The 20473-nt window shown below is 38.2% G+C and overlaps 1 protein-coding gene and 1 long non-coding RNA gene across 2 annotated transcripts; one reads left to right on the top strand and one right to left on the bottom strand.

Annotated features, from left to right (window-relative positions):
* The first annotated feature begins 9667 nt into the window (after positions 1-9667).
* LOC107595336 (transmembrane 4 L6 family member 5-like) lies at positions 9668-13026 on the top strand. Its single transcript, XM_016285705.1, has 5 exons — positions 9668-10043; positions 11646-11726; positions 11954-12096; positions 12234-12423; positions 12701-13026. The coding sequence occupies exons 1-5, from the start codon at positions 9873-9875 to the stop codon at positions 12716-12718; spliced, it is 603 nt and encodes a 200-aa protein (XP_016141191.1). The 5' UTR covers positions 9668-9872; the 3' UTR covers positions 12719-13026.
* Positions 13027-13214: 188 nt separating this feature from the next.
* Positions 13215-13984, bottom strand: LOC107595337 (uncharacterized). The gene is made up of 2 exons (XR_001610255.1): positions 13568-13984; positions 13215-13329 (listed from the first exon to the last, which is right to left on the bottom strand). It is a non-coding gene; the product is annotated as an uncharacterized lncRNA (long non-coding RNA).
* Positions 13985-20473: the final 6489 nt, after the last annotated feature.

Below are 20473 nucleotides of genomic sequence, written 5' to 3'. Positions count from 1 at the left end.
TTAAAGACTTATTCAGGGAAGTACAGCAGGATGCAGGAAATGGTTGAGTATTATTTTAGGTATTTCAATCCCTGATTGTAACGCTTGTAATGTCCATTTATAGTCTTTACATAGCAGCTTGGCTCCTTAAATGTTTAAAAAACAGCTAATTTCAAGACGCTGGCGTCACGTGGGTCACCCGCTGTGTAAGATGCTCAAAGCCATTTTGCATATTGCATTTTAAATTGAATTTCGCTACCTATATGCTTCCATAATGAAGTGAGTTTGGAGTAAAAATTTTATTAAATGTGGTATTTCCACATGCTTTCAGATGGAGCATTTACTTCACAGAGCCGTAGTTCACTGAGAAGCTATGCAAACAGCTGTCATTATCGCGAACGATTTCATAATCACACAATAAAATCGTCTGCAATTTTTTTTTGCGCAACTTGTCAGTGAACTACGGCCATGTGAAGTACATTCTCCATCTGAAAGCACGTTGAATTTTGCTACAAATATCCCACGGTGTCATGATGAAAATGCAATGTTAGAAAAGTGTTCTAACTGTTAGTCTAAATGCATTTAGGACAAATAGCATTTAAATGTTCATTATGCTACCATTTCTGCTTGGACATGTTACACATATCAAATCAATTTGTGTTATACCTTTTCATTTTGCAACTTATAAAGTGTTCAAATTTGCATGCAATATACATATTAAGACTACTGTTGGAAATGGCAAATGTAAATTATATAATTAAATTTTCATTTTACTTTTGCACCAAACTTTGCACGTATGGGTAATGGAAAATGTAAATTTAAATACAGAAATACAATGCCATTTTGAATATTGCGTTGCCATTTTGAATATTGCATTGCCATTTTGCATATTGCATTGTCATTTTGCATATTGCATTTTAAATTGAATTTCGCTACCTATATGCTTCCATAATGAAGTGAGTTTGGAGTAAAAATTTTATTAAATGTGGTATTTCCACATGCTTTCAGATGGAGCAGCATTTACTTCACAGAGCCGTAGTTCACTGAGAAGCTATGCAAACAGCTGTCATTATCGCGAACGATTTCATAATCACACAATAAAATCGTCTGCAATTTTTTTTTGCGCAACTTGTCAGTGAACTACGGCCATGTGAAGTACATTCTCCATCTGAAAGCACGTGATGATATCCTGCTGATTACAGAACTGGCTTTACTAACAAAATGCATCGATTAATCGTGCAGCCCTACTTTAAAGTTAATCTCCCTATGTGATGACACACAATAACGTCCCCATCTAAACTGAACCCGGAGCAACAGTATGCTATAGGCCAGGGGTGGCGAACTCCAGTCCTGGAGAGTCACAGCCCTGCAGAGTTCAGCTCCAACCCTAATTAAAGCTCACCTGCCTGTGGCTTCCTAGTAACCTTTCAGACCTTGATTAGCTTGTTCAGGTGTGTTTGATTAGGGTTGAAGCAAAACTCTGCAGGGCTGCGGCTCTCCAGGACCAACGTACGCCACCCCTGCTCTAGGCTATTAGTCCAGAAAAATCACATTGTTATATTAATTTATAGTAAAAACAAATATCTGAGCGCTTCTTATTTATTAATTTAAAGAGGATAATATAGCCTGGACAGATGCAGAAAGCGTATTTAGAAAAACAAGTTTTTGCAAACATATATATTTTAGGTAAGGTAAGTTTCATCACATTACAATGTGATTGACGGGATTCCAGACAGAAGGGTTAAAGCTTTCAAAGTGACAGAAAAAAAGTCTGTAAGATGCCAGAGACAATGAGATAATGAAACTACCGAAGCACCAAAACATTAATTTCATCATTTTGTTAAAAGTCAAGAAACACTAGAAGCGTGCGTCTGTCCGACAACTACATTTATTAATTTTCCAAACGCTCCAAAGCTTACACGAGTTATACAAGAAGCCATAGATCCGAAGGAAGCATGCTAAAATACAGAGCTACATCATTTTCAGGAGAATACAGGATATATAATATAAAGGAATACTTTAGAAAAAACTGCTAAGAATCACAAAACACAAAGAACCAACATTAACGCTATATACAGATCGCCACGGTGATACACTGTTAAACATATTACATTAATGCAACCATTCCTCACTAGCAGATGTTGTATTTCTTTATTTTAACCATTTTAGGGGGGTGCACCGTTCCCGGAAGTACTGCAATACCGGGTCGATGCGTGGAGTGGACGGAGCAAGCCCCTATTCCATCTCCCTGCTCCAAAAATCAATTTAATATATGGTGCCCGGGTAGGGCACGTATCAGATATTAAACTGATAAGAACAGATACTACACTTGATCTTAGCCAAAAGGCCGAGAAGCGATACCTACAAATGGTCAACAGGAGGAACCACATCCTTTAAGACAGTAAATATGATGACGGCAAGCATTTAAATTTTTTTTCTTAATCCTAAAAGATTCTTGTAAATCTTTGTTATCAAGATTTCACACTCATATTGCTACTTGTTAATATAATTTAGTTTTTAAAAAAATTGTACTTACTTCAACAAAGACTGACAAGGACGTACTTCAGAAACATAGATACAATTCCAGGAGTATTATACAATGACGCTATTGTCATCATGAAACATATCAAAATGGAGATGAAAATAAAATAACTTGGGACACGACAGCAGAGGTAAAATTCACGGACTCTATTACGTTAACGTGAAATAACGGCTTCACAGAAAGGGTCTGCCCCCCAGTGAACCAAAAAATGCACCGTTCCCGGAAGTACTGCAATACCGGGTCGATGCGTGGAGTGGACGGAGCAAGCCCCTATTCCATCTCCCTGCTCCAAAAATCAATTTAATATATGGTGCCCGGGTAGGGCACGTATCAGATATTAAACTGATAAGAACAGATACTACACTTGATCTTAGCCAAAAGGCCGAGAAGCGATACCTACAAATGGTTAACAGGAGGAACCACATCCTTTAAGACAGTAAATATGATGATCGCAAGCATTTAACATTTTTTTCTTAATCCTAAAAGATTCTTGTAAATCTTTGTTATCAAGATTTCACACTCATATTGCTACTTGTTAATATAATTTAGTTTTTTTTTTTAAATTGTACTTCAACAAAGACTGACAAGGACGTACTTCAGAAACATAGATACAATTCCAGGAGTATTATACAATGAAGCTATTGTCATCATGAAACATATCAAAATGGAGATGAAAATAAAATAACTTGGGACACGACAGCAGAGGTAAAATTCACGGACTCTATTACGTTAACGTGAAATAACGGCTTCACAGAAAGGGTCTGCCCCCCAGTGAACCAAAAAAGAATTGCAAAAAAGCTGCCACCAGCTCAATGCTGACACGCAGGTAAAAAATAAATAATGTATAAAACATAAAAAAATAACAACAATACTTATAGACGAAATAGCTTTGTACAAAACAACAATTTAACTAAAGAAGTTAATGCATCGTGCTTTTTCCTGATGATAAACCACCTATAGGCACACGCAGTGTCTTCTTCCTCAACCGTTTTAACACGATGAACGTTACAATCTCACCTGAAGTTCACTACATGCACACACATAACCACTTTTGCATCTTTGAGTCAGTATATTAAGAAACGTACTCAACTAGCTGTACAAGTTTACCACGCACACCTAGCAAAATGTCATAGGCCTAATTATATTCATCTTCATTCTAATTACATAATTGGAATTGCAGGTAATGTCATCCACCAACCCACAAATTTTATCAGCTAAAGCAATCGTTAAAACAACACCTCGATGTTATAAAATCATACGTTTCGAGAGTTCAAACAACTTGTCCAATGTTAACTGGATAGCTTTACCCGATTTTAAACTAGCAACATCGAAAAACAACCGAACAAATTGTCGACATATTCGACAAAACATATCAAATAACATTTGACTTCGATTCATGTGAAACAAAATTGTTTTAAATGACTCACCTTGTTTTGAGCCCGAGCTGTAGTAACACTTGTTGAGCTTAACTACGCAGAACCAAAAACCTCACGCGGACTCCATACAAACTCACGTGCGCCCCTTAAAGGTGGGGTAAGTGATTTCTGGTAGCCAACGTTGACATTTGAAATCACCAAAACAAACACGCCCCTACCCCAAAAGGATCTGGCCCCTATTTTGATAGCTCCGCCCCACACATTCGTACGCAACCCAGGCAACGATTAGTTCTGTGAAACCAATGTTACACCGGACAAAATACTATAGAACTCATCGCCTACTAGGCCCGTTTCCATTACCCTTCAAATTGTGCAAATTTAAATTGCTAATTGAAAATACGCCTAATGGAAACGCGTCAATTTTACAAAAACGGCCATATATCGCAAAAAAGTTTTACGCTCGCATGAGGTGGTTTTTCAGGCAGTGCGAAAAAGGAATAATTCGCAAAACTGCAATGGAAACGGCTTTTTCGCATTTACAGGTCACATGGCCTATGTAAAAAGTCACATGGTCATTCTTCAATGCACTATAACCGCCAAGAAACACATCACACGTGACCCTCTCCAGTATAAGGGGCGCTCCTACCATTTATGCTTAGACAATTTACGCTGCACACGTCTGCGGTGCAGTGTGGCTCTGATACAGCCACTGATGCTGATTGCTGCCACAATGCTTGTGTTTATTCCAGAATCCAGCCGCGCCACGCACGTTTCTGAAGCGGCTCTCTGTGCTGCTTCTGTAAAGATACACGCATACGCCTCCTTTGAATAAATATAGCCAAAATCCCACCAAAATCCGTTGCCATGACTTATCGTGTGAGGCAGAAGGTTAAGTTTAAGTCGCATAACATTGGTTAATGGAAACGCCGTCATTTCGCAACACTTTATGGACTTTTATAAAATATCGCCAAAGCTTTGCGCAAATCTGTAATGGAAACGCACCTACTGATATATATACATATCTATGGTCTACACGATGCGGCGCGGCGCGACAAATCCCCGACAGAAATCTGCTGCTGCGTTCTACTTATGACGTATTGACACATTTCAAATGATTTTCAACGGTCGCTTTGTCGCGTCAAGTGTACTAGACAGACTTCAGCTGTTCAGGTGTTTTACTCACCTATCGAGAAGAAACAAAGCAACCTCGGCGTCCGATCGCAGGCCTTACGTTCCTTGAGTTCTCTCCAGCGCTGGAAAGCTGATTCGATATTTACACGGGTCCTACTTATTGCCTTAAGCCTTCGTTTGTTCCGCAGAGGTTTTCTTCTGTAGGGGTTTGTATCCGCCACCTCTATCTTTCTGTCGCTCTCCTCGGCTAATGTCCGTCCTGTGCACTGAACTTCTTCTTCTTCTTCTTCTTTGGTGTTTATTGGCGGTTGGCAAACCAACTTGTAGGTGCATTACCGCCACCAACTGGACTGAAGTGTGGAACAGAACACGTGCTTATGGGATTGACAATGCGAGAAGGTGCTGTGCATTGAACTCTAGTGTTGGGTCGTTCATGAACGAATCTTTAATGTGACTCGGGAAGAACGAGTCGTCTCGGGGAGTGATTCGTTCAGTCGCGCATGCGCAACATCCTATAGGTTTTGTACTGGGTTTAGTCAAGTAGTTCACCTGTTTCGAGTCTTCGGGGTTTTCGAGTCATTCGTTCATCACGTGACAGCCCCATAAGTTTAACCAATGCAGTCTGAGCCGGAAAGAGACTTAATAATAACCAACTCTTTATTACCTTTGTTACAACATTCAGTGTTATGGAAAAGAACCATAATGACAGAAATTCACACATTTATAAACTGTAAGAAGTAAAAAGCTTCAATTTGAGACCAGAAACGCATCATGTAACTGTAAGAGTAAATAATAATGATGATAATAATAATAATAATAATAATAATAATAATAACCAGGGGGGATTCTAGGATTTTCATTTTAGGGGGGCTCAGCCCCCAGTGAGGGTATAATAATAATAATAATAATAGCCTAATAAAAAATTATATATATATATATAATATAAAAAATGTTTGATTAATAGTCGTATACTAAACTTATTGCAGTATTCCACTCTATTGCATGGATAGATATAACATTTGAGTACTGAATAAGCCAAATTCAACTCTTCATGATCTCACAAACACAACCGGTTTACTGTAGGCTACAAACACAAAATGTTATTGTTTGCATTTCTACTATTCCTTATCTCAAGTAGGCCTATGCAAACCACTTTGCCACATGCATTGGAAAATGTATTATATTGAAAGTTACATTTAGCTATAGCCCCCCTAAAAATGGCCTAGCGACGCCCATGATAATAACTATGCACCCGTTTGTAAGGAAGCTTAAATTAACTAATTTCTCTATCCAATGCTGTCACGTGACAAAAGAACGAATGATTCAAAAGACTCGAGAGATGAACTAATCAATTCTCTTTCCGGCTCAGACTGCATTGGTTAAGTTCATAGGGCTGTCACGTAATGAACGAACGACTCAAACCCGAAGACTTGTCAGATAATGCCGAGTTCACACTGCACGATTTTCAAAGACATCGCATCACTGTTGGTTTCACACTGAATGACTATCTGGGGTAGCATTCAGTTGTTGCTGTGTTCACATTGCACGATGGAACGACGACAGGAGGTTACACACTGCATGACTTTACAATAGGAAGAATCGCCGACAGCTCTGTCTGGTGCAGGGTTGCCAGGTTTTCGCTACAAAACCCGCCCAATTACTACTCAAAACTAGCCTGAAAATAGCCCAATTGCAGAAATCTGCTGCTGCGTTCTACTTATGACGTATTGACACATTTCAAATGATTTTCAACGGTCGCTTTGTCGCGTCAAGTGTACTAGACAGACTTCAGCTGTTCAGGTGTTTTACTCACCTATCGAGAAGAAACAAAGCAACCTCGGCGTCCGATCGCAGGCCTTACGTTCCTTGAGTTCTCTCCAGCGCTGGAAAGCTGATTCGATATTTACACGGGTCCTACTTATTGCCTTAAGCCTTCGTTTGTTCCGCAGAGGTTTTCTTCTGTAGGGGTTTGTATCCGCCACCTCTATCTTTCTGTCGCTCTCCTCGGCTAATGTCCGTCCTGTGCACTGAAATTCAAAAGACTCGAGAGATGAACTAATCAATTCTCTTTCCGGCTCAGACTGCATTGGTTAAGTTCATAGGGCTGTCACGTAATGAACGAACGACTCAAACCCGAAGACTTGTCAGATCTGTCGCTCTCCTCGGCTAATGTCCGTCCTGTGCACTGAACTTCTTCTTCTTCTTCTTCTTTGGTGTTTATTGGCGGTTGGCAAACCAACTTGTAGGTGCATTACCGCCACCAACTGGACTGAAGTGTGGAACAGAACACGTGCTTATGGGATTGACAATGCGAGAAGGTGCTGTGCATTGAACTCTAGTGTTGGGTCGTTCGCCCAATTGCTTTCGAGGGGGTCCCCCAGTAAAAATCGCATTGGGGGGTAAAATACAATTTTTTTTGGCGGGGTTCTCCTGGTACAATTCACATTCCAGAGCCTAAATATCACGTTATTGGGGTCGCTTCAATCTGCTGACATAAAAAACAACCCGAGGCAATCGGATTTGGCAATACTGGTCCGCAAACTACGTTTCATAGCCTATAACTCCTCCCAGAACTTCCTGCTGCCCTGTATCTTGGTCTCTCATTGGCTGTAGGTCATCGCCGATGTGTTTTTCAGTCAGAACTCATTTCACACAGTGTGATTGTAAATCGCCGACAGCTCCAGATATTTAGCATGCCGAATATTTCACGGGCGTCAGCGACGCATCGGTGAATCCCTCAAATCGCGTCTTTGATAATTCACACTGCGTGGTTGTCACTCGCGTGAACGAGCACCGATTTGCCTCCGATTTCAGGGCATTTGTCTGCGATTTCGCAAAACCTGTCGGCGAGTGAAAAATCGGGCTAAAATCGTGCAGTGTGAACTCGGCATAAGAGGTGAGGTGAGCTAATCATAGACTGAAGACCCAGGTAAACAATGAATTAATCTTCTCTGTTTCTTATGGCAGTTTTGTATAGACCAATTTAGAGTAGACGTCACAGTTACGTCACTTGCAGCTGCGCGCGCATAGTGGTTGCAGAAAAACACTGGGAACAAGTGGAGATAAATGGGTAAAATCCATGGAATAAAAGAAAAAAATATTTTTGTGCCTTTTGATGTCATTATTGGAATGCAAATCATTTTTATAGAATACTGTCGTCAAAGACGCCATTTGAAGCTAAACGCAGACGTTTAAACTGACATACTATGGATGAAAACTGTTATGATTACCCTACATTTAAAGCATAAATTCGATTTAAACAATAGGTCTACATAATATTCACATATGCTGTTCATAGTGGACATATTGTATTAACCCTACAGTTACAGCATGAAATATTATTTAAACCTTACTATTAGAAATATTATTTAAACCTTACTATTAACATTTTTACATAACATTTATTTATTTTATCTCACAATTCTGACTTTTTTTCTCGCAAATGCAAGTTTATATCTCCTAATTCGGACTTTATAACTCGACTTAACTCAAAAATAGTGAGTTTGTCAAATCTGAGGGGAAAAAGACAGAGGAGCCGAGGGGAAAAGAGAGAATGACGAGTTGTTTTCCCTTATTAGAATTGTGAGATATAATCTCGGAATTGCGAGAAAAAGTCAGAATTTTGAAATATAAAATCTAATTTACCTTTTTTAAATAATTTTATTCCATGGCTCCTTAGACTGCCACTTGAAAACCGTAATTTTCTGCCTCCAGATAGGCTCCGCCCACAAAAACCGTCATCCCTGTTTTGGATCTGTAAGACTATCCCACTCTCTAACGTCAATTTCGTTGAATAACAGTGTTTATCGCTGGGTGACAAGCTCTTGTAATATGCGGAGAACATTTTGAAAATGACATCTAATCAATATAATTTATAATATTTTTAAACCTATCGTGAAATTCTCTAACCGTAAAGGCTATCTCTCCCGGGTTTTCTACAACCATGATGAGCGCATCCTGAATGTTTACAAACCTATAATTGGTCTATTGTTTGTAGTGTGATCAACGTTTGCATAAGTAGTAGATGTGTTAGGGAAGTAACACGTAACATTTTAATTATATTTAGCTAAAATGAACGAAATTACTAGAAAAAAGATTCGTTCATTTTGCTGAACGAGACTCAAAGGTCCGAGTCGGTAAAATGATACGAACTTCCCATCACTACTGAACTCTCTCTCCTCCACATCATGAGTAGACATGCCCCTTACTGCTGATTGGCTACAAGTTTGTTTTGCTATTCGGCTCGAATCAGTTTTAAAGCGTTTTTGAAAAATCGCTTACCCCACCTTTAATGACGTTACAGATTTATGTACAGATTTACGTACAGATTACACGACCAGCAAGGCCAAATATTTAGTTTTCATTTACTTGAGTTTTTAACCCAAAATCTTGGTCTGCTGGTGTTATTAAAAACTTACATTTTTTTATCAACCTTTTCATTTTCATTACAGTTGAATAGTTACATAGGAATAGCATTATAAATTAAGTCCTATAATTACCATTTATAACACAAGATATTATAAAACGGGGTGTAAAACAGGACCTTTTTGTTCTGTCAGGATTCATTAAATGGCTTTACTGTCCCCACACACCTTACACTGATTAACCAGCCACAATACACATATACATGTTTAACAGTAATTATCCAAAGCAGAAACTTCATCCACTGCCAGCTGTTATGTTAACGCACCATAAATGGCACTGATAAAAGCACTGTAAACATTGTCAAGTCTCAAAGGGCATTCTGTGGTATCAGTCAGAGCCTGTGCTGCATGAGAAGAACACAGCCTTCGACAATTTCTCCTGATTTATAAAGTTTGTTTGTTTGTTTTTTATTCATCGCAATGTGTACTGGGAAGTGTGCGCGGTTACTGGGGCTAATACTTCTGCCTTCAGCTTTTTTGTGTATAATAGCGAATATACTTTTATTCTTCCCTAATGGAGAACAGTTGGAAACTGACCAGATTTCCCTTCAAGTCTGGCTTATGGGAGGTGTTCTTGGTGGAGGATTAATTGTGAGTAATTCAGTCTGTTGTATTTATCTCATCATTAATGTGGTGTTTGTCTGAACTTGGCTGTTTCCTAAGAAAACAAATCTGACTGTCTTGTTATTATGAGATGCACTCTTAGAAAAAAAGCTACAGAGGTTCTCACCGGGGTGGTACCTTTTTGAAAGCTACAAATATGTACCATTAAAGTACAATATACACTTTAGGTATTAATATGTAACTTTAAGGTCCTTATATGCACCATGTAGGGGTAAATAAGGTTTGAATGTGTACCTTTTGAAAAGGAACCACCCCAGTGACGGATCTTTTTTTCTGAGAATGTGCAATAGGAATTTTATTGTTTACTAACATGAACATGAACTGACTTGGCCTGATGTTTTAGAAGTGAAGTGACGTGATATGTAGCCAAGTATAGTGTACCATACTCAGAATTTGTGCTCTACATTTATCCCATCCAAGAGCACACACACACACACCCGGAGCAGTGGGCAGCCATTTTTGCTGCAGCGCTCGGGGAGCAGCTGGAGGTTCGGTGCCTTGCTCAAGGGTCTCACCTCAGTCGTGGTATTGAGGGTGGAAGAGAGCAATGGTCATTCACTCCCCCCACCTACACCTGCCGGTACCAAGACTCAAACCCATGACCTTTGAGTTACAAGTCCGACTCTCTAACCATTAAGCCACAAACATCAGATACTTCAAACACACTGCTACAAGCCTTTCTGTGCCATTTACTTTATTAATGTATGAATATGATAATATATGGCACACCGATCAATAAAGAGAATTAGAATGGTTAAATTAGCAATAATAGTCAATAAGAATAAAGGATCCTTAGAACTGAGGAACAAAAGCAGAATGTCTGCGGTGAGCAAGTACAGTTATGAGGAACAGTGGTCCATTTTGCAGCGCTTTACTGCTCACACCCTGAAAAATACATTGACTTCGTACTACACTCTCAGAAAAAAATGGTACAAAATCTGGGGCAGAAACCTTTCAAAAGGTACATGCTTATACCTTATTTACCCCTAAAGTGTGCATATAAGTGCCTTAAAGGTACATTTTAGTGTACATATTAGTACCTTCATGGCACATAATTGTACCCTTTGAAAAGGTACTGTCTAATGACAACTTTTGAACTTTTTATTTGTATTTTTCTGAGAGTGTATTGAACATCCTGGATATGACCAGGATGCATTAATCCTGAGGTTACGTAAGTTAGCTCATGTTCACATCAAGCAATAATTGCATTTACAAACGATCATGCTATGAGCAAGTAAACAAGTAAACATAAAGGTTCCAAAAGGGGATTTCGCACAGTGATGTCAGAAGGACAATTTTGAGTTCTCCAAAGAAACAGTTAGTGAACAGTTATTCAAAGAACAAATTTTCTCAGTGTGAAGAACATTTTAATAATCTGAAGAACATTTTTCCACTGTAAAGAATGTTAAAAGTTCTTCATGGAATCACAGATGCCAATAAAGAACCTTCATTTTTTATCATAGAGTAAGTAATTTACACAAACATTACTTAACCTGCTTTACAGCAACCCTTATCTCGTTGACATCACAGTTGATGAAAAGTTAATTTGCACTCACTTTTATTTATCAGATGATGTGTCCAAGCTGCTCAGCCATCAGAGCCGGGGGCAAAGGCTGTTGCGGGGTGGGTTGCTGTGGAAACCGTTGCCGTGTGAGTAAACCTGACACAGAAAAACACCAAAAAATGTAAAATCACTATCCATCACAACAGGAAGCTCACTGGAGAAGCTGTACAATGTGCAGATATTTTTAGCAGTTAGACAAAAACAACCTTCTCTTTTGCATATACACAAATGTATTGTACAGATAAATTACATACAGTGTATATATAACATATTTTGATTGTTTAACATTTTATGCTGTTTTTGTTTTTTTCAGATGCTGAATTCTGTGTTCTCGTCTGCGTTTGGCATTGCTGGGTCAGCCTATTGTGCCTGTGTTGCCATTGCAGCACTCGCTGTTGGGCCAAAATGCCAAATTGAGGGTGGTAAATGGGAATATCCCTTTGAGGATACCGTAGGGTAAGAACACCTAAAACCTAAAAGAAAAATGAAATGAATGCAATGAAATTGCAGCTCTTTGTATGACCACTAGATGAGGTCTTATCCTGCACTTCAACTAAAGCTCCTTCTCTTTTCTTTTTGTCTTGCTGTAACAGGAACAGCAGTTACATAGCGGATAAGTCTACATGGTCCGAGTGTGTCTTTCCCGAGAATGTGGTTCTCTGGCACATCGTGCTGTTCTCCATACTTTTGGGACTGTCTCTGATCCAGATGATACTCTGTGTCATTCAGGTTGTGAATGGATGTGTGGGCTGCCTGTGTGGAGACTGCCGAAAAAGAAAATCGGTAAGTTTTGCGTAACAGTTGTGAGTTTAATTTCCTGAATGAAAACTGCATTTGACTGACTGGCATGTAAAAGAGAATCATTTTTTGCTGTCTACTAAACAGAATATTGGCAGCATGGACAATAGACTGTATTATAACCAGTTACCACTGTAGTCTTTGAGGTCAATCATAGACAAGCAAATCCAAACTGTGTAAACATTAAGACCTCTCAACATTAAAATAATAATGAGATGCCCTATTCATATATTGGAAATGATCTCTCTTCTCTGTACAACAGGATGAGGGAGGTCTGTAAGATCTGCGGAGGGGGAAAACAACAACAAACAAATCAACAATGATAACAGGACAAGAGCTTTCACACAACACTTACAACTTGCAATACATGCCATCCCTAAAGTGATGTTGTGTGTAAATGTAACCGTATTTTAACTTTATTATGTGTTAGTGCTATTGTAGCAGTACATTATAAACAAATATCAAGTAGTAGAAATGTAGAAATACTTTGTCCTTTTTTTATAAACTTTGTGCATTTTGGAATACTAAATCATCAGGTCCTAATGATCTAAAATAACCTTCTTTCACAATAAACATAATTTGCTGACATTTATTTTGTCTCTCATGAGCCATAAAATCTAGTTTTGAGGCATGAATTATTAACTTGAGTAATGTCTATCTTTAGAGTTGGCATCAGATTGCATGAGAATGATATTTCCTCTAGTCTACAGGTTACAGAAATACCCTGTATTTTTTTTTCTGGTGTTCTTGGCAGGAGGCATCAAGTTTTGTTTTGTTTTTTCTTTGCCTTTCTAGTTTCCACTGCGTTTGGGGTGAGACTCTGAAACCATGGGCTGGCTGTTTTCTATTTGCTTTTTGAATGGTCTGATAAAGTCACCACGTTCCCTTTTGCTTTCCTGCCTCCATCTCCGGTCATTCACTCTTTTCACTACTCACTGCTTTCACTATTGTAACTCTGACACCGGAACAAACCAGATCTTGCAGCACACACAGAAAAACAGTAAGTCAAACCCCCTGGTGGTAAAAGCCAGACCTGCAGCTGTGAAAATATTCATACATTGAAACCAGGGTGTGTTTTAAGAAAAAGGGACATTTTTAAAAAGAATAGATTCAGATTCCTTTAAAGTACCTATTAGCTCCCTGAACTCTGAGATGCATAGAGTCTATATACCCTGTGCGCACATTTAGCCCATAATCGTTTTTACCACAGCAGACCTCCACTCTAATTGCTAATCCTGCATACAAACAGCTATTTGAAGCTCATGCTAGGATAAAGGCTGTAGAATCTCAAAACAAGCTTACAGATTGCCCAGACCAATCAAGCCATACATGTTTCAGCCACAAGGGGAGAGAGGCAACAGCATGTCCTAGTACACATTACGTCAGCTTAATGTATAGACCTTGTTCAAACCAGACAGAGTGTTCCAGGAAAGCATGTTCTGTTCTTATTGAGATCACACATGTGAACATACACACATAATTGCATGACATAAATGTATAAATATTGTATTTTATTTTATATACATATAATAACAACTGAATTAAATAATATAACAGCTTAAATCATTTTTGCACTTTTTGGTGTTCCCAGTCAAAAACGACCATCCTACAAAAAATTTTTTTTTGTTATGCTATATTATTACCAAATATTCACTCCAATCTTTTTGACAACTTGTTTTCTTTCAATTAACATAGCTTTTGTATTTTCTTTTGGAACTGGTTGATCATAGGACTGAAAAAGGCCTGAAGGATCATAGGATCTGAGCTTATGCACCTTTTTTAAAACATTACCAAAATTCTCCACAAATAATGCTTTTTTTAACTCAAAAACTTGAGGCCTATGACCAATCAGTTCCAAAAAGAAATACCAAACTTGTGCTTCTTGAAAGAAAAAAAGTTGACAAGAAGATTGAATCAAATATTTGGTGATAATGTAGCATAATGAGAAATTAACAATCACTTTTTTTTTTAAAGTTGCATGGTCATTTTTGAACAGGAACACCAAATTAGTTAAAGCATTTTTAGCACAGCACAAGGGTTAAAGAAAAAAAATTAAGAGGCTGTGGCATTGACCTAATTCAATGACCATCCATTAATTAGACACAGAGAACAGACACAAAACACTCATCAGCGTCCACAATGGCTCCAGACAATAGCAGATGGAAACAGACCACAAAAGCGCTGAATTATTTTAATTCAAACAGCATTCTGTTCATTGGTTCATTAAAATTAGTTAAAAACTAACTCCATTAATCCTGATGAAATTAAGAAGGAGTTGTCTTTGTATGTCTTTAAGAATGTAACATACATACACACATTGGATTGCAATCCTGAAAAATTAACAGCTTTGTGTCACTACATGTCTTTCTCTACATGGTTCATTACCTCTAAAATTCGACAAGTAACATCATAGGCGTTATTGGTTATGAATGTAGGAATTTGACGCTGACTTCTTGTGAGCTCACACACCCTCCAGGGCGTAGTGTGTGTGGAGGGGAGGTGGATTGTTGACTGGGACAAATTAAAGGGTGGGGGGTTACAATTTTGAGGAGGGGGTATTTTGGGTGAGAACAGGGTGGGAAAACTGGTAAAAAGCGATTCAAGCTGGACTAGAGCAGATATTCTGTGCACTGAAGCCAAACAACAGCATGCAAGTAAGCTCTGCAGCTTTAGTGTGCATGAGACAGTAAATACTCATTAAATCACTCATCTTTCTCTGAGAGTGTGTATATATGCCAACTCAAATAGAACCGTCAGGCATATCATTTCTTTTTGGGTTTCTGCAGAGGATTTTGTCATTCTGTTTAAACTATTGCACTACCATAGACTTGTGTTGAATGTTTGTGCTTTACTACTAAAGCACAGTTAGTTCCTCTAACACATTGTTTTTTTTACTACAGCCTATTTATCTCTCATTTTGAAAGTGTATATTAGTACGTATTTTGTTGTAATATTTGTTGTATATTTTTGTAATATACTCTTCATAAAGATTTCATCTTAGTTGATGTTGTTGATCATAGGTAATTATTCTTCTCACAATGCCACACAAAGCAGGAGAGAGTTGATTAGATTTGGTTAAATCATCAACAATAGTGGAGAAACACTATGGAAAATCCATGTGATTGGATTTTACAAAAGCAACAAGTTTTTAGAGATAATGCTTAAGGCAAATCTGGTGAAGCAAAACAAATGGAGTGTATCAACAATAGACAGTTAGGCCTATATTAGCCTGTCAGTGGAAAACTAATGTTAACAGCTGTGATCCATAATCTGATTGCATAAACATGGGTGTTTCTTTGTATGCCCGCTATGGTTTAATACACAACTATCTGTGATTGTGACCTTAATTGTGTCATCTCACCTCCGTGATAAGTTTTGCACAGTTGCTATTCTTATCCTGTGATATCTGATCTCAACACCATTTCATTAAACAGTATGCAGTGAAAGATTCACTCTATATGAGGTATCAGATCCCCAATCCCATTTAATGCTCTTGACAAACATTCTTTTCCTTACGTGGGAGAACAAGTTTTAAACAGAGTGTTAAGGATGCTCCTTATTACTGTTTAAACAGAACAACAATTTTCAAGTTATAAAAAGATATTTTGCTCTAAAAGCGTGGAAGGAGAGAGTCAGAAATTGAACGGAACCAAGTTTCATTTTCTCTGACTGGAAAGTAAGCTTTTTTCATGCAGGTCTGAGATCAGCTGTGTTCTGATTCAGGGTTTTTGTTATAGAAAAATAATGCAGAGTGATTCTACTTTGAGACACTATGTGTGCTTATGTGTGTCACTACAGGACTGCAAATTTCTTCTTTACCTACTTTCTTCCTGTAGATGTCAAAATTAGAAAAAAAGAGGAGGAGCTAAACAGGAGAAACAGGTGAGACCAGGAGAGAAAGAAATGGAAAAAAACCATGGAGCATGAAAATGGCTTCATTCAGAGGGAGCAAAAAAAATAAGAAAGACACTTTCTGGACCAAGTCAAAAACAACGAGAAAAAAATGTAATTGCTTGGTTTTTGTGTAGGAGTCTAAAGTGAAAAAAGGGGTTTGGGTTCAGATAATAAAATGGATCTCAATTAACTGGAAATAAAAAAAATCACACCACAACTTTTTTGGGACAAACAATTTCCTGCTGTTCCATATGGACGATAAGAATTCAAAGAAAATCTCTGGATTTATTTATCCTTTTAACACTGTTCCTGAATCAGCCTTCAAACAGAAGCCAGAAGCCTTCAGAGTTAGGACAAACTTCAAACTGCTCTCTGATCAGTGGCAAGTAGGTTAATGCTATTGGTGCGAAGTCACACAATTACCAGCAATGGGGGGCCTTGGCCTTCAACCCAGATTGTGCAGCAGGCTTGCTGTTCAGAATTCTAATCTGTTTCTCCTTTGGAATTTGCCTCTGTAAATTTCCACTGCAAAAAAAAAAAAAAACCTGCAAACAGACTGTCGGCTAGAAAATAAAAACGAACAAGGGTGTAAATACACATTTCCTGGTATGGTGTTGCTGGTACACCTGTTTCTCGGAAATGTGAAGATGAGCTTTCTTTGATCTTTTAGTCTTAAGAAGTTGCCATGCTATTCAAATTCACCCTATGAAGTAGCGTCCAATGGTGCTGGAAGCCTGAATTTAAACTGGAGCCATGGGGACTTGTGGAGACTGGCCTGATGCCTAAAAGTGTAGTTAAGCAAAACTGAATTGGCCAGGAGTAATGATCTAAGAATGTCTTAAACACACTATAAAACTTTGATTATGTGAAATAATAATAATAATAAAACAACTTCTAAACAATGATGATAAATGTAATACATTAAAACATAATGGTCTTGTGGACAAAATTTAAAGTGCAGCATGAGAAAAACGAGGTTAACATTTTCTCAATGGCTGAATTCTAAAATGTTCATTGTCCTTAATCTTATAATGCAGCACACAAACGTTTTCAAAAAGAACTATAATCCCATCTCATCTGTTGCTATCTTTAATTTGAGGCATCTTTCACAATCATTCCTTTAAATGTCCACTAATTAAATCAATCAGGCATGTTGTTGAATTGATACAATAAAAAGGATTAGCACTTAAAATGTACCAGTAACAACATACCAAAGCCAAGATTCAAACTTATTTCAAGTCCCAGTTATATGACATGTTGCAGTATGGAAGTCTAAAAACTAAAAACCTTACACGTGTGAAAATTATAAATAGTTAAATGAATTGGTCCTGAATAGTGAGAATGTTTTCCTCATGTTTCACTGGAGACGTGCCAGCACACTAGCAAGCTACTGAGTGAAAGAGGAGGAGGAGGGTGAGAAAGAGGAGGAGGGCGTGCTGCTCAGATAAGCTATTTAAAGCTGAAACTTCTGTGCACAGACCTGAAGCTTTCTTTGTTGTCATAGCTGAACGGGTTCTATCATCGCCAGTGAACTGTCAGTGATTTGGACAACATTTCAACTGTCGCAAGTCACTTGGAATTTGAAGAATTCTTTTGGGTGATAGTGCCAGTGTAAGTGCGTTTCAAGAGAACAACCGGTGAGTCAGTTTGATTAGCCTATTTAATATTATTTATCAAATTGAACACTGAATTATACAAATATGCAAAATTCTAAGTAAATACTAACTTCGCAGTCTTATAAAGGCTGTCAAACAATCTGGAGGGGTGTCAAAGTGGGAGTATCTCACAGTAATAATTGTCTTGCTACAGGGAAGAAAATGGGCTATACGTTGTTAAAATGGTTTGTAATTTTAACAAGAAAAAAATTAAATGCTACAGTAAAACGTGTTAAGTGGGTAGCTGTTAATGAAAATATATAACATACAATAATGGCAATTTAACTGTAAAACTGCTTTTGTGTATGAATTATTATATGTACAGTGTAATCTTAATTGCTTCCAACAAGACAATACATGTATACTTTTACAGAAACCTTTTTTTAAATTGTGTTTAGTACAAAATATGATTCACCTTGTAATTTTTTTAGATAATCTGTGTAGCATTGTTTTGTTTGTGTATAGAACACTGCAGTGTATGTTTATTTGTTCTTGCGTAAAGTCACATTTAGACTAATATTAATGTGACCTTCTATTTGATCATCTATTTTACGACTATACCTACAAAATATAGGCACTCACAAAAATAACATCCCACATACCTGAAACGTTTTAACAGTTTCTTTAGGCTTTTTAGGCTACATATTATGAAAGATTCCTTTTATCGTGTAGCACCGTGAACTTCCTGAGGGTTAAATGCATTATCAAACCAATAAACTATTCCACGTACTCTCTATCAACAAATAGCCTGTAATCTTCAGAGGGCAATTTGTTCATTAGGTTTTCATTCATCATTTGGCACACTGTTTAAAGGGACAGTTCACCCAAAAATTTTAATTATCCCATTATTTACTCACCCTCAAAGCATCCTAGGTGTGTATGACTTTTTTCTTTCAGACAAATCCAATCGGAGTTATATTAAAAAACATCCTGGCTCTTCCTAGCTTTATAATGGCAGTGAATGGGTGTTATTTTTCAATAGTCCAAAACAAGTCCAATAAAGTGCATCCATCCATCATAAAAAGTGTCCCACATGGCTCCGGGCCACATGGCTTGTTTTACCTTTGCTGTAAACAAAACTTGGTTCTCGCGAGACTAGCATATTCTCACCAAAGCTTATGCTACACCTATGTCATTATCTGTTAGAACGCCACTCTTTCATGAAAGCGTGTACGACAGTTAGCGGAAGCTAGAGATTAAGGTTTATAAAGTTTTAAATATGGATTTTTTTCTTTAAAAAACGCATAGGTTTGCTTGAGGAGGCCTTTATTAAAGGAGAGGTAACACACAGTTTCACCCAATCTCATGTTGATCTTGAGTACCTATAGAGTAGTATAGCATCATTCATAACTCCAAAGAGTCTTTAGTTTTATCAAATTTATAAAAGAAAAATACAGCTTTCCAATTCTCTGCGAAAACAGTCGAGCTCCTGGAGGCGCGCCGTGGTCGGAGCTAAAGAGTGACGAGCACTTGCCCGATTGCCAACAAAACACAAGACATTTGATGCCATTTCACTTACCGTCTGCAGTTCTGAATCATGACCGGGATCTTTTATAGCTGGGACCGCTCCATCTTCCAGTATGAAATGATGTGCAAATCCAGCGTCGAACTGAGCCTTCTTTATAAAACTTTCGTCAACAAACACACTTGCAAAACTCCGTTGCTGCCCCGGAAAAACAAACTGCATCCACTGTTCACGTAATGCTGGGTTCTTTGGTAAGCTGAACAAGGTTATCTTTCCCTTACAGCCAAAAAAACACACTTCTTTGGAGACATTCTTCTCGAGCGAGTCCCGTTCAGTGCAGCTGAATGAGAAGCTCGTTGATCATGGGCACGCACGCTCTTGCTCTCGTTCTGGCCGATGTGTGTGCGCGGGCGCACTCTTCCGGGAGAAATGTCCATTGCCCATACAAGGAGTTCCACCCTTCATTACGTCACGAAGAGCCAAGTTTGAAAAAACTCTCGGAAACTTGTACAAAACCGGAAGGAGTATATATTAGACACAGAAATACTCAGTACTACATTCATATAATTTTTTTGAAACTTTGGCCATGTTTAACATGAGGATCCAACTCTTAGACCTCCCCTTTAACCCATCTGAGCCACGTGGAGTACTTTTTTATGATGGATTCACTTTATTGGGACTTCTTTTGGACTATTGAAAAAACCCGTACAATAATGCAAATACAGTAATTATTGTTGTTCAGCATGACAAAAATTACATGATTGATGTGCGCATGCCCTGTAGTCGTAGCTGTGTCCCTTCTAGCCTTAACCGTAATTTTCATTTTTGGGTGAACTATCCCTTTAACAGCAATGAAGGTGTTGTTAAGCTCAACTGCTCTCGGGTATCTCTGTTTTCGCGTAAAGAGCTTTACTTTTCTTCTGAACTCTGGCTGATCTCTGGTACTGAGATTGTATGTAGGCTAACCAGGGGCCTCATGCACTCATGATTTTTGAGGGGGCAAGTGTGTGTGTGTGTGGGG

Source organism: Sinocyclocheilus grahami, unplaced genomic scaffold (genome assembly GCF_001515645.1).
Source record: "Sinocyclocheilus grahami isolate Dianchi unplaced genomic scaffold, SAMN03320097.WGS_v1.1 scaffold200.1, whole genome shotgun sequence".
Classification (NCBI taxonomy): Eukaryota; Metazoa; Chordata; class Actinopteri; order Cypriniformes; family Cyprinidae; genus Sinocyclocheilus; species Sinocyclocheilus grahami.
The sequence above is the reverse complement of the archived record's forward strand: the minus strand, read 5'-3'. Positions and strand labels throughout refer to the sequence as shown.

Bases quoted from the DNA above. Each gene is read 5' to 3' on its own strand.
- LOC107595336 (XM_016285705.1), top strand. From the start codon at position 9,873: ATGTGTACTGGGAAGTGTGCGCGGTTACTGGGGCTAATACTTCTGCCT. The intron at 10,044-11,645 runs GTGAGTAATTCA...TTTATTTATCAG, and splicing joins TTCTTGGTGGAGGATTAATT to ATGATGTGTCCAAGCTGCTC. The intron at 12,097-12,233 runs GTAAGAACACCT...TTGCTGTAACAG, and splicing joins CCCTTTGAGGATACCGTAGG to GAACAGCAGTTACATAGCGG.